The sequence below is a fragment of the Pantherophis guttatus genome, chromosome 15 (assembly GCF_059756535.1).
Source record: "Pantherophis guttatus breed Tessera chromosome 15, ASM5975653v1, whole genome shotgun sequence".
Lineage (NCBI taxonomy): Eukaryota > Metazoa > Chordata > Lepidosauria > Squamata > Colubridae > Pantherophis > Pantherophis guttatus.
In genome coordinates this window covers 3,198,467-3,213,251 of record NC_142077.1, presented here as the reverse complement: position 1 = coordinate 3,213,251, position 14,785 = coordinate 3,198,467, and the positions used below count along the sequence as shown (strand labels likewise).

At 43.5% G+C, this 14,785-nt stretch overlaps 1 protein-coding gene across 2 annotated transcripts in view; it reads left to right on the top strand.

The window, feature by feature from the left end:
• Positions 1-14,785, top strand: part of PLCH2 (phospholipase C eta 2) — a 182,161-nt gene that overhangs the window by 734 nt on the left and 166,642 nt on the right. For both annotated transcript variants that reach the window (XM_087879286.1, XM_087879287.1), the window contains exons 2-3: positions 13-156; positions 7,643-8,257. In XM_087879286.1, coding sequence (XP_087735412.1) covers positions 8,098-8,257 — 160 coding nt within the window. In that variant the 5' untranslated portion in view covers positions 13-156; positions 7,643-8,097. The remainder of the gene's footprint in view (positions 1-12; positions 157-7,642; positions 8,258-14,785) is intronic.

Sequence of the window (14,785 nt, the reverse complement as noted above, 5' to 3'; positions counted from 1 at the left end):
TCTCTTTTGCAGGGAAGAGGCCAGGCCTGCCACCTTCTTCTTCTTCTTCTCCTCCTCCTTCTTCGTCATTGTCTTCTTCTTCTGAGAAGCCAGCCCTTTCGAAGTCTGGGAGAGCCTGGAAACCCAAGAAGGAGAAGAGAGCAAAGTTGAGATGAGGTAAGACGATAACGTTGTTTTTTTTTCCTTGGCCCCGGCTTCTGATAATTTTTTCGGGGTTTTTTTCAAGTTTGAAGAATCTTCAGGGGTTCCGAAGAAGAAGAATTGGGAAAGGACTGCAGACTTCTAGGGGGGAAAAAAGGAAACTTTCTGTGTAAGGTTCAACAATAACAGGTAGTCCTTGATTTACAAAGATTCATTTAGTGACCATTCAAAGGCACTGGAAAAAAAAGTGACTTAGGTCCCGTTTTTCACAGTTACGACCTTTGCGGCATCCCCATGGTCGGTCACGTGATCACAAAATTCAGATGCTTGGAAACTGACTTGTATTAGGACAGTCGCAATATCCCGGGATCACATAATCCCCTTTTTTTCGACCTTCCGACAAGCACAGGGAAGGCAAATTCGCTTAATGACCGGGTTAGTACCATCGACTGCGCCAATTGACTTAACAACCGAGGGCCAGACAGGTCGTAAAATGGGGGCAGAACTCCCTCAACCGATGTCTCACTTCACGACGGAAAATATTGGGCTCGGTTGTGGTACTAGCTGTACCCCAGTCGCGGCCATTGGGCTTCTGACCCAGAGAGGATCCAGAAAGGATCCATTCAGGGAAACCCCAAATTTGGGGAGCCATTTAGCTCCCCAAATTAGGGGGACGCGGTGGCTCAGTGGCTTAAGACGCTGAGCTCGTTGATCGAAAGGTCGGCAGTTCGGCGGTTCGAGTCCCTCGCGCCGCGTAACGGGGTGAGCTCCCGTGACTCGTCCCAGCTTCTGCCAACCTAGCAGTTCGAAAGCAGGTAAAAAAATGCAAGTAGAAAAATAGGGACCACCTTTGGCGTTGAGTCATGCTGGCCACATGACCACGGAGACGTCTTGGGACAGCGCTGGCTCTTCGGCTTTGAAATGGAGATGAGCACCGCCCCCTAGAGTCGGGAACGACTAGCACATATGTGCGAGGGGAACCTTTACCTTCTTAGCTCCCAAAAGACCCTGGCTGGACTCGCCTAGTTTATCTCTTTCAGTGGCCTACCTCGCAGGGTATGCGTGAAGGCAAAAAAGGTGAAAAGTCCAGGAAAAGACCTTTGTAACTCAGTCTCTCGAGGGAGATCGACATTTCCGTGTCAACCCTTGTTATCACGGTGGGATTTGAGGATGAACCCTTGTCATGGTTTAAATCTGGAACTCACTCCCACGGCAGGCCTTGCCTGGGCCCTCTTTCGAATTCGCATCTTTGCCGTGAAAACCTCTTCCCCCCCTCTCCCCCTCATCGAAGGAAGCTCTTGACTTTTCCGTGAACCGAAAGCATTTCAGGAAAGGCTTTCAACCTTTTTAACGGTTTAAAATGTTGGCGTTCCTTGGCGTTTTTTATTTTTTTCCCTGTGCTTGCCAAGATTGTGTGTGTGTCTGTGTGCTTTTTTTAAAAATAATCGTTTGTTATGTTTTTCACCGAGCAAAGTAATAACTGTATTTTAAAACATACTTACTGCCAACCCTAGAAAGACAGATTATGGCAGTCCGAACTCTTTAGCTCGGAATGAAGTGTAGGGTAAGGAAGATAAATAAAATCTCGCCTGCGATCTGTGAAGGCAGGAAGGTATAAGCTTCCCTAAATTAATGTCCAAATAGCAATATTTACTGTGGCAGGGAGAGGGAAATTACTTTAAATACCTGGCCGGAATAATTGCGCTTTCTTAATTTTAATAACACGTCAGCGTAGGCGAATTGGAAAGAAACGTAATCATTTTGGTCCTGGCTGGCCCCCACCCATAATTTTTTTTGGGGGGGGGAACAGCTTCCGGCATCCTGCCTGACCTGACTAGATGGCTCAGTGGCTAAGACGCTGAGCTTGTCAATCAGAAAGGTCGACCGTTCAGGCGGTTCGAATCCCTAGTATAGGTCTCCTGCCTGAGCAGGGGGTTGGACTAGATGACCTCGAAGGTCCCTTCCTACTCTGTCTATCTGTTAAAAAGGAAGAGCAATCGTGGCACTGGCAGTGAAGTCCAGCAGGAAGAGACGGTGTAGGTAGTTCTTGAGGGGAAAAAAAAAATTCTTTTTTTCCCTCAACCTTGGAAACTTTTAAACACGTGTGAACTTCAAATCCCAGAATTCCCTCTTCCATGGAGCAGAATCCCAGGAAACTCTGCAAAGTTCCCCCCCCCCCCACTTCTTTTGCAACCTCTGGAATCTTCTACTGTCCTCTGAGCATCAGTGGGACGCGGTCGCAGCTTCCTGACAACTCATTGACGGCTGGGGTAACATAACAAGTGTTGGAAGGGACTTTGGAGATCATCTAGTCCGACCCCGCTGCTCAGGCAGGAGGCCTGTCCTAGGGATTCGAACTGCCAAACCAGCCGAGCTTTCTGATCGACAAGCTCAGCGTCTCTTAGCCACTCCCAGCACGGTGGCTCTAAATCGAACCGTCGGCCTTGCAAACTGGGAAAAGATTTTGGTGGCTGAAAATCCTTCTCGTGGCCTTCAGTGCTCGGTGCCCTCACAGCTGGGTAACCGCTACGATAAGATAATGCTGGAACTGAACCGCAAAAGGGATTTATCAGAGGAGCTAGGAACTTCAGCTTTGCAAAACAAGAGCTCCGAGTGCGCGCAAGGATGGCGAAGTGTCAAGGAAAACAACAACAGAGTAAAAATACCGGGCTGGAAACCGGCGTGTGACCTAGGATGTTGCAGAGTGGGTAGAGCTCAAAGCCTTGACTACAGCGATTTTCAAAAAAAATAAAATAAAAGTTGGAACTGATATATTCTCCTAGGTCAGTGTTGGCGAACCTTTTTGGCCAAACCTTTTGGCCGCTGGAGTGCCGGAAATCCGAAGACTAGCTGGTCGACCCACACATACCTGTTTTTTTGGCCATTTTTCCACGGTGTTTTCAGGCCGTTTCCTGGCCATTTTTTGGGCTGTTTTCAGGCCATTTTCAAGCCATTTTGTGGGCTGTTTTGGGGCTGTTTTCCAGCTGTTCTTTGGACCGTTTTCAGGCCATTTTTTGGGCCGTTTTCAGGCCATTTTGGGGGGCATTTTTCAGGCCGTTTTCGGACCGTTTTCAGGTCATTTTTGGGCCATTTTCTGGGCCATTTTCCGGGCCGTTTTCAGGCTGTTTTGGGGCCATTTTCAGGCCCTTTTTTGGACTGTTTTCCAGCCGTTTTTTGGGCCATTTTCTGGACCATTTTTCGGGCCATTTTTTGGCCGTTTTGGGCCATTTTTCAAAAAACAGAAGAACAGCTGGCGACGGTGTGTGTGCCCACAGAGAGGGCTCAGCGTGCCACCTCTGGTACACGTGCCAGAGGTTCGCCATCACGGTCCTAGGTCAACCTCTTGAGATCTTCTCTCTGAAGCTTCTCCATCGTCCATGGTTGCCCCAAAGGTATCTTTTTCCAAAAGGCAGCTGGACTGTCTTTTTTTTGCCCCCTCCCCTTGAAGACGTTTCGCTTCTCCTCCAAGAAGCTTCCTCGGTTCTGACCGAAGGGTGGATCCTTCCATTGAAATTGAATTCAGTGAATTTTAATCAGTTGAATTAAACTTTAATTTAAATCCTGCTTCCCCGTCATTCGGTCGGAACCGAAGAAGCTTCTTGGATGAGAAGCGAAACGTCTTTAAGTGGGGGGGGGGGGGTAGGGAAGAAAGTCCAGTTGCCTTTTGTTTAAAACACCTTTGGGTCTCTGGAGACCTTGTCCCCTCCCCATTTGACGCGTTGAGTTCAACAGGTAAGTTCTCCGAAGACGTTGAATTAAAAGTGGAAAAATTCAAGAGAAGAAAAGAAGACGGACCTACAGAGTTGCAATGATTGATGGGGCTCCTCCCTTGTTTTTCACCTGGCTGGCTGAGAATTGTCCGGAAAAGAAAAACCAGAAGAAAAGTAATTTTTGCTTGCCTTAAGCACCAAAGCCTGCTGGGTCAGTGACTCTGTTTTGAACAACAAGCTTGTCGGTCAGTTCCTGTCGCAACCGATGGAAAGACACAATGGTTGCTCTGAAAAAAAATTACATCCTAAAACATTAGGAAGAAAAATTATGTCTGTTTTTTGGTGCTGCCTGACCCATTTTTGGGGGGATCAAACCAACAGATATTTAATACGTCCTTTGCCATTTGCCAGAAGGCAGGAAAATAAACCTGCAATTATTTAAATGTATATATTAAAAAACCTTACGTTGTTTTGCTTTAAAGCACCCTTCCCTCCTTTAACTCCTGTTCCTTGCAAGCCACGATCATTTCTCCCTGTCTCTCTGATGGATAACTAAAATTATACGGACAGATAAGTATCACGGTGACTTTCCGGTAACTGTGGCTTATAAAACATGTAATGGGACTGAATTGCGAAATGCAAAAGAAAGGAATAAAGATGTTTTGATAGCTGGCAAAAAAAAAAACACCCCAATAAATGCTTACACAGGTAAGCAAAGCAGTAAAATTAAGAATGAGCCAGTAATTCAGCTATTAAACCTGTATGATAGATCAATTTTGGTCCAGGTATGTATGTGTTTTACAATGCAATGCGGCTATTATAATATTTCTCTCCCCCCTTCTCACCTTTGCCTTCAGGACTGCTGCACCAAGGCAAATATATTGTGTGTCCAATCACAATTGGCCAATAAAATTCTAATTCTATTCTATTCTATTCTATTCTATTCTATTCTATTCTATTCTATTCTATTCTATTCTATTCTATTCTATTCTAGGAGGACAAATAGCAACCGAAATGCTCAAAAAGCATTATTAAAAAGAAACAACGTCAGGTGTTCATTTAGAACACAATGGCTGAAAATAAAACCCCCGACAATAACAGTAACGGAGTTGAAAGGGAACTTGGAGGTCATCTAGTCCAACCCCCTGCTCAGGCAAGAGACAGGTTATTTCATTCATGCGTCCTTCTTTTTTTACGGCACTTAATAAAACTTGCAAAAGGGAGTGCCCGTTGTGCAATACTCCGACGGTTCTTCGTATCTTTGAACGGGATCGGGTTTTTTGTGTGTGTGTGTGTGTGTGTTTTTTTTTTACATCAGCTCAAATGTCTTGCCAGGTTTTTTTGTAAAAAAAAAGAAGGGAGCGCTAACAGGAAAATTGCGGCTCTTGTCACCCTCTTTTGAGAGTATCCCAGCTTCCCCTCTGTAATAAACTGTTCCCTTGCTCATAGAGGTCCCAGTAAAGCAGAAAAAAAGAAGAAAATATATCGATGCGTTGATCATTTATGCCATAAAGCTGGTGCCAAGGGTGAGCCGCCAGATAGACTTTCTCCAGGAAGAAGGGCGTATCAAAAAATCATTTATTATGTAAATGACATTAAACGTTTAAATCGGTCGCCTTTTTTCTTCCTGAGCTGCTTCCTTATTTGCTTGACTCATGACCTTCGAACAATCGTAAGCAAGGTAACATTTTCTCTTGGAGAAAATCAATAAACCATATTGTGATTGATTAATAGGGTCTGGGTTTTTTGGTACAATCTTTCTCTGTATCTGTATAATAAACAAATGCAGCAGTGCTACCACAAAATCATGTAGGAAGTCCTCGCCTTGTAACGGTTCATTTAGCGACCGTTCAAAGTTACAACAGCACTGAAAAAAAGTGACCTTCAACCATGAGCCGCAGTGGTTAGAGTGCAGTACAGGCTACTTCTGCTGGCTGCCTGCAATTTGGCAGTTCGAATCTCACCAGGCTCTACTTTTTTAAAAGCATTTTTTACTACCTATTTGCCCGAGCCGGTAGTTAAAAAATGCTAAAAAAGAAAAAAAGTTCCAACGATTGCGCTTCGCTCAGCTGATCGTCGGAACTTTTTTTTTTTTTACATTTTGTACTACCAGTTCGGCGAACCAGTAGCATTTTTTCCTACCGGTTCGTGCGAACCGGCCGCAACCGGTAGCATTTCACCCCTGCTGTAAAGCATTGTGTAAAGCATTGTGAAGCTTCCTTCCTTCCTTCCCAGTGGTTAGAATGCAGTATTGCAGGCTAACTCTGCCCACTGCCAGGAGTTCAATCCTGACCGACTGGCTCAAGGTTGACTCATCTTTCCATCCTTCCGAGGTCGGTAAAATGAGGAGCCAGATTGTTGGGACCAAGAAGCTGACTCTGTAAACCGCTTGGAGAGGGCTGTAAAGCACTGTGAAGCGGTATATAAATCTAAGGGCTATTGCTATTGTCATTTTTCACATTTACGACCATTGCAGCATCCCCCATGGTCAAAAGTCAGACGCTTGGCAACTGATTCACATTTATGACTGTCGCAGTGTCCCGGGGTCATGTGATCACCAAAGTCATTGGGGAAATCAGATTCACTGAACAACCGTGCAACTAGCTTTAACAACTGCAGTGATTCGCTTAACAGCCGTGGCAAGAAAGGTCGTAAAACGGGGCAAAACTCACTTAACAAATGTCTCGCTTAGCAACAAAAATTTTAGGCTCCGTTGCGGTCATAAGTCAAGGACCCCCTGTAATGTTTTCTACACCCATTTCCCCCCACCTTTTTTTTAAAAAAAAAGCTATATTAAGGAATATTTAGGGCTTTGGTGAGTAATCGAGAAAAGTATTTTGCTTAGATGATAATAGCAACTTTATTTATGGTAAATTTGTGGGAGGTAGTAGAGGGAAGGGAAAATTTTTGTCATTTGAAAAATAGAATGTCCTTGCACGGACACGGAAGGCTAGTCAAATTCAGGGCAGAAAATTATTGATGGTGGTTTTCATTTCAAACTAACCCTGTTCCCATCCCATCAGAATGTCAACCATTGAAGGAAAATACTTGACTCCTCAAATCAAAGAAAAAGTGAAATCATTTGAAAAGTGAATTCATTGAGTCATTAAATCAGGGCGAACCAGACTGAATGGATGAATAAGATTAGATGTGAATCGATTCTGATGAACTTTTTTTCCCCTCTAAACCAGTTCGGAAGTTTGAATAACCAGCCAAATCATTACATAACTTCACCATATACCCTGTTTCCCCAAAAATAAGCCCCAGCCGGAAAATAAGCCCTAGCGTGATTTTTTCAGGATGTTCGTAATATAAGCCCTACCCCCAAAATAAGCCCGAGTTCAGATCATCAACCAGACAGATGCATTTAGTACCGTATTTCCCCAAAAATAAGCCCTAACCAGAAATTAAGCCCTAGCGTGATTTTTCAGGATGCTCGTAATATAAGACCTACCCTAAAAATAAGCCCCAGTTCAGATCATCGGCCAAACGGACGCATTTAGTACCTTATTTCCCCAAAAATAAGCCCTATCCAGAAAATAAGACCTAATGTATCTTTTGGAGCAAAAGTTAATATAAGACCCGATCTTATTTTTGGGGAAACACAGTAAGTAGGCTGGAGAAAAAAAAGTTAGATCAAAAATTCTCAGGATAATGTGACAAGCACATCACGTCTTTAATCTCAGTTGTTGTAGAAGCTGTCAAAATAGATATTTCTCATGTTTCCGCTGAATGTCATAGAATGGAAGAAGAAAGTACTCTGCTAATCATACCTTGTTTTTCTCCCTCAGCTGATTTACCAACTCCTAAAGAAAGATCCAGACGACACAAATGCAACACGACGACGGGAAGTTTCCCCGCTTTGAGAGACGATATGGATATGAACTTCATTCTCCGCCCCGTCTGGTACTTTTCCTGACGTACGGATTGTGACCGAAGGCACTGATCGGATCTCTTGGGATCCTGAAAAAAAGCGAAAAGAAGAGAGAAGCTGAATCCAGAGGTTGAACGGGAACTGCATAAAGGAGACTGACTTAGTGGCAGAAAACCGTAAATCCCTTATCTTGAGTTATTACTATTATTAAAGACTTTTACAGATCAGAACTGTAGAAAGGATTGATGACTCGGGCAGCTGTTATCAAACTGAAGGGAAAAGTACCGGACAAATATGGGTCAAAGAACAGACTTTGTCTCTTTCTTGTGACCGTGGCCTAAAGATTGGGCAGGACTGAAGATCTTTCTATAAATGCATCCCTTTTTCAAAGCTCGAGAGGCACCAAATCATAACCTGCGACGTGGGATGACTTCGGACAAGATGCTTCCTGATTTGGGACAACCGGACGGCTTCTCACCCCGAAAGGACGTGCATCCACGCTCCTTCCTTTCCACGAACGTCATTACGATAGGTAAATCAGTTTCGATATTACGCCCATATTACTGTTGTTGTGTTTTGTTGTTGTTTTTAATCCGGGTGAGGAAAAATACGAGGAAGCATTTCTGGCATTAAATCAATTTGCTTTTTTTTTTTTAACCTCTCACTGGAGGTCAACAGAGATAACAGATGATCCTTTAGGTCTGGAAAGACAGGTAGTCCTTGACTTACAACCATTCGTTTAGTGACCGTTCGAAGTTACGACGGCACTGAAAAAAAGCAACTTATGACGATTTATCACGCTTAACGACCTTTGGAGCGTCCCCCCCCCCACGCTCACGTGATTGAAATTCAGGCAACTGGCTTGTATTTATGACGGTCGCCGTATCCCGGGATGATCACAAGGTCCCCTTTTTACGACCTCCCAGCCTGCAAATTCAGTGGGGATTCACCAGACTCACCGAATTGCTGTATTGCTAACTTAACAGCTTAACGTGACCGCGACAAGGAAGTTTGTAACGCGTAAGCAAAATACATTTAACAACCGTTCTCGCTTAGCCACAGAAAATTGGGGCTCCGTCGTGGTCGTTAAGTCAAGGGCTGCCCTGTGCCTGTGAATTAACAGCCCATGTTCCTGCATTCCACGGCGGGCTATGGAATCCTGGGGTATAGGATTGCATCCCCCCCCAAAAAAATTGATTGGAACAGAATGGCTTGCTCGTGTTATTTCTCAACCGCCCGTAATTTATCACGGTTTGAGTAATTCCTCAAGAGATTCTACAAGCTCAGAAGCAGGTCGAAGAAGCTGACTCTGTGCAGGATATAAAAATATTGTTCACGCACACTCAGGACCATTCATCACTATAACGTAGCATCCAGGCGCAATTTATCTGGGACGTTAAAGCAGAACCTTCCCTGCGGTGCCACATGGCTCGGAGAAGGTCCTCCTTCCAGCTGTTCCTTAGGCAGTTGTTTCTCAACCTTGTAAGGTGGGGTGGACTTCAACTCCCAGAATTCCCCAGCCAGCTGTGCAGATATTGTAGTGTCTGTTGTTTCGTCTAGATTTTTTGCTCTAATGTGCGACTAACGTTTTTCCTTCCGCCGGGATGAATTCCACCTCGCTTCTGGTTTTTAGGTGCGCCTCTGTGAGATACATGTGTCTTTGTGTGTGTGTTACGAATATTGTATTTACAATTGGTTTCGTCATCTGCTACTTTTCGGGGCCGAAAAGTGGCATACAAATCAACAAACATTCATCATTGCAGTTCGTTGTGCCCCTTTCCAGAATACTCCATTCCGTTTCTTCTTCCTCTGCTTTCTTTTTAGTTCTTCTTGCAGTCAGAATTGATTGAGTAAAATCTGCAGTCGGTGGATTTATATCTAATATATATATCTAATATATATATCTAATATATATATCTAATATATATATATATATATATATATATATATATATATATATATATATATGCAACAATAATATAGAAACATCCTTTCTTTTTTTCTTTCTTTTTTAGGATGACATTTTGGTTATATACAGCATATTTTTGGCCCTGGAACGTGGGAAAGTAAAGGGATGTATTAACCAATATCCCATTAATTTATAGTATAATGTTACACTTGTACATCACTGGAATCTGGTTGATGTAGATTTGGAGTAGACATTATAATCGGCTTTAGGCCTGACTCAGCAAGGCTGTTCTGATTTTACCAGAGTGTTGTTTACTATACTTTTCACAGCTTACTCACAGCTAATGGTTCCTCACTTGCTTCTCCCCAATTATGGCATTTTTATTCTCTTCTGCAGACGTTTGTCATTTTTTGAAGCTTTTAGTTTCACAATTGCATAATTTTATATCATATAATCCTAGGCCAGGTATACTTACTCAATTTATATTGGAGTTTACACTCAGGTAAATCTGTACAATCCATAGCTCTGTGTGCTGATTTTACCCAGATTATTTCCTAGATATTAACTTTTTTTTTTTGTTTTTTTTGTGGTGCCGCTGTCTGTAATTTTGTTGTAGTTGTTGCATTTGGTAGCTCAGTGAATTCTCTGGTTTTGCTTCCTATGTACCCAAGGCTGTTGCTTGGTTTCTGTTACGATGTAGAACGGAGACCCCGAGCCGGAAATAACAACGTTCATTGGGCAAATTGCCTCACTGAGTGGTGCGGTGGCTTAGAGGTGGAGTTCTCGCCTCACAATCAGGAGGCTGTGAGTTCGATCCTAGGTAGAGGCAGATCTTTCTCTCTCTTTGCACAATGAGAGAATATACCAACAGCAAAAACTCCGCATCGGTGACAGGAAAGGCATCCGGCCAGTAAACACTCAGCTCCATTCAGTTGCCCCGACTCCACCCTGATGCGAGAAATTACGGGGTCGTTAAAAGACAACATTGGGCAGATTGCCTCATAGGTACTAAATCTCATTTTAAAGTCTGATGGATAAACCAGTGTTTTGAGACAGGGTGATTTTAATAAAAGGCTAGGAAACGGCAAAGTAAGGATCTGGGAGCAGACACTTTCTAAATTTAGAGCATCGGTTCCCAGACAGTTCCATCCTTCATTACATCATCCAATTCTGTTACCCTAGCCTATTCTAAGGAGTCAGAAATTTATAGATTCTACGGCACATCTTAGATGCTGCCTAAAATGTTGGTGAGAGCTTCAAAATCTCGTTCGATTTCAGGTCATATTATATTTGACTACCCACCGTAATTCCCAAGAAAACTACCGTCCCAGTAGTAGCAGCTACCACATGCAGCTCAAGTTAACAAAATCAACTACAAGAAGGACCACCAATCTTGGAGAACACCAAGAACCCAACAATAATACCTCTTTGGTCAACCTTCCCAAACAAGTAGGAGTTGGACGGTCGGAACGAAGCTCTTTAAAAAAGCAAAATAAAGTCTAGGCATGGTTGCGGAGACGCCGATTTTCTATATATTTTAATTTAAGAGACACGCTCCTGTGTTCTTCAGAGCTGCCTCAGAGTAGGGCCGACCTGAAGACGCTAAGAAGCTGGGACCTCTACTGAGGGTGATGATCACTGGTGGTATTCAGCCAGTTCGTCACGGAGATCGCAAGTGGGCCCGCTCACCCGTCCCAGCGTAAAGACGTCCTATTTAGCCACGTTTTCGCGGCCGGGCGCATGAGCAAAAGACCCGTGCGCGAGCAAAGCACACGCATGGAAAGCTAACACACAAAGCGAGTGTGCGAACACAGGGCAAACTGGTGGTAAGAATACATAAAACCCACCACTGGTGATGATGGTATAATAGTTTTAAATTTCTGGGCATTTATATCTCGGAGGACATCTCATGGACTATGAATGCTAACATGCTTGTGAAGAAGACACAGAAGAGGTTGTACTTCCTGAGAATGCTCAGGAAAATATATCTATCTCAGCATCTCCTTCTGTCCTACTATCGCAGCACCATTGAGAGCGTCCTGACATACGACATTCTTGCATGATATGGGAGCAGCTCTGTAGCTCTACAGAGAATCATTAAAACTGCCCAGAATATCATCAGACTCCAGCTACCAACCCTGGACGACATCTTCGAATCTCGCTGTTTGAGAAAGTTGCACAACATTCTCCGAGACTCTTCCCATCCTGCTTACAATCTTTTTGGACTGTTGCATTCCGGCAGAAGATGCAGAACAATTCAAACTCGGACCACACGTCTTCTGAATAGTTTTTAATCCCAGAGCTATAATTGCACTCAACCAAGAACTAAAGGACCACCATCAGTGAGCTGTTGGAAGTATTACTTGGTCTGTTGTGTGGATGTTTGGGTAGTTTAGGGGTGGAGAATTGTGGTGGGTGGGTGGGTTTTTGGGGATTGTTATGTGTGTTGGACCTGATCTTTGGGTGTTAAGTGAATTTTGTCGTGCGGGTATACTGTGTATACACGTACAATGACAATAAAGTTATTTATTATTTATTTATAGTACAGCTTGACCTGATTTTGCAGACCAAGGAATTTATATCACAGGGAAAAAATCCGTGGAACTTGTCGGCAGTAAATAAGTCTGCAGGATTATTATTATTATTTTTAATCTCACACTTCTTGATAGCTGAGAATCTCTGGAAGACAGTTCAAGGTTTTGTTTTCGTTTCCTGATAAGAACTCCGGCTGGCAAATAACGCGGCGAGCGATAATAAAGAAGTTTATTTGTGCAGCTGAGGGATTTATCCAATAATTTTCTCGCCCAGCGTGGCTGCCGATCCCAATATTGTTAGGTTTGGTTTTTAGAGACGTACCCAACTTAACTTTCCGGATTCGCCCTCTGACTGTAATCTCAAAAACCTGCTTGTTCTGGTTAGACATATCCAGGCTCAAAAAAGGCAGTGGCCGCATGCAAAGAGATGAACACTCCTCTTTATGATCCAGCAACTTTAATCCGTTTTTATGGCGGCTGACCTTTCTTTATTGAGGTCTTGCACGCTCTTCCAAGAAAAGAGCATTAAGACAACTTCTAGAAGCACCTCGCTAAAGGCGCTTGAACTTACCTGCTGCTTCCTAATAGAGACAGCCCGAAGCTCCAGGTAAAACAGAACAATTCCATCTCTCACTCACCTGGGTCTTCGTTCAAGTTGGAGTTGCCTTTGAATTTTAAATGGTGGAAAAAAGGAAGTTTCTACATTTAGGCAAGAAAAACCAAAATGCAGAGGTACATTATAGGTGGCAATAGTAGTAACTGCGATCACCTAACTTCCTAACTGGCTTCTAACCAGCAAAGTCAATGGGGGGGAAAGCTGGTTTTGCTTATTTCACCCAACAATTGTTGTGATTTGCTTAATAACCATGGCAAAAAAAAGTCATAAAACCGGGCACAATTCCACCTGACCAACCGACTTGCTTAGAAATGAAAATTCTAGGTCCCAATTATGATCATAAGTCAACGACTCCCTGTAATCAGATCTGGCCAAATTAAATTTTGTTGTTGACTCAGGCAATAATATTGAGGTATGTTACAGCGCCCTCTTTTTCCAAGTCAAAAATCTGCACCAAGAATCGATTCGTGAGAGAAGCCTTAGATAGATAGATAGATAGATAGATAGATAGATAGATAGATAGATAGATAGATGATCTTGGGAAAATTGAGTACCATATGATGCATCTATATTTTAAAAGTTGTGTTGGGAAACGAAGACAATGGAGAACAATATATTATTATTATTATTAAATTATTTATATCGGAGGCGGCTGTGTGTGTCCGCTAGGAAAACCTGCGATGCGAAACCGAAACACGCGCACGGGTTGGTAAAATCCAATATCGAGAGAAACGGGGCCTTAGAAAATTGTGCTGATAAACTGAAAAGGATTTCTATTGTTTCCGTCCACTGTGCATTTGCAATAAGCCAGTTATCCTTTTTTTCCTAAATAAAACTTCAGTGTAGTATAAATTGCTCAAAATTAACAGCAATAGAGCATTCTTGAGGATTCAGCATGCCACCCTGTTTTAATAGGAGAGCTTTTTAAGGGAAGTCACATACTTTTTAGATCCTGGGCTTCTATCTATTTGCAAAAGCGGAGAGAAAGTTGAAAGGCGCTGGGCAGTTTACGCAGTCCACGAAAAGTGACTTCCACACCGTGAGGCCACTGGTAGAGGAAAGGCCTATGCGAGCACGTTTACTTCGTTTCGAAGTCCCCTCCTCTGTTCCTTTAAAACCCGACAATGCTCCATTGAAGTGGAGGTTGCCATGGAAACTGACTGCAGAAGGGATGCAGCCGAGCATCCTCTCTGGGTGAGAAATGAAGAGGTCCTCCAAGCGCAGAGGTGGGCCGCGAGGTTTTTTGTCTTAGGAGCCCTCCCTTTTGGCCTTCCACGCGCCAGGTGGTAAATTTTAGGGCTCGCCGTGTCTCTCTAACCAGTTTTTAGTAACTGTGTTTTTATGTTCCGTTCGTACGACATTGCCTCTGTCTCATTTGTCTCAGCCCACAGGAAGGCAGCCCCGCAGGGATGGTCCGTGCTTCTGTACTTTTGAAGCCGAGCAGATGCTTCGGAGTAGGCATGGGCAAAGATTTATTTACTGTACTTTTCGGAGTATAAGACACACCTTTTTCCCCCAAAAAAGAGGGTGAACATCTGGGTGCATCTTATACTCCAGATGTAGCCCCACCTAGTCTCTCAAACGGAGGTTTCAGAGTTTGAAAAAAGCCTCTGAAACGAAGCTTCAGAAAAAAAGCCTCCAAACAGAGCTTCAGAAAAAAAGCCTCAAAGCAGAGCTTCAGAAAAAAAAGCCTCCAAAAAGTTTCAGAGGCTTTTTTTCCTGAAGCTCTGTTTTGGAGACTTTCAGAGGCAGAAAAAAAAGCAAGGCACAGAGCTCACAACCAAGGAACCTGTTCCTAAAATTCACCTCTGGAGACAGCTGATTGGGGGTATTCCGGGAGGCCGATCCACCCGCCAATCAGCTTTTTTCTTATTTTTCTCCCCCAAAACTAAGGTGCATCTTATACTCCTGTGCGTCTTATACTCCAAAAATTACAGTATTTAGCATATGGCAAATACATGGACTTGTGCAACCGCTTATGATCCTCATAGTGTTGTTTGG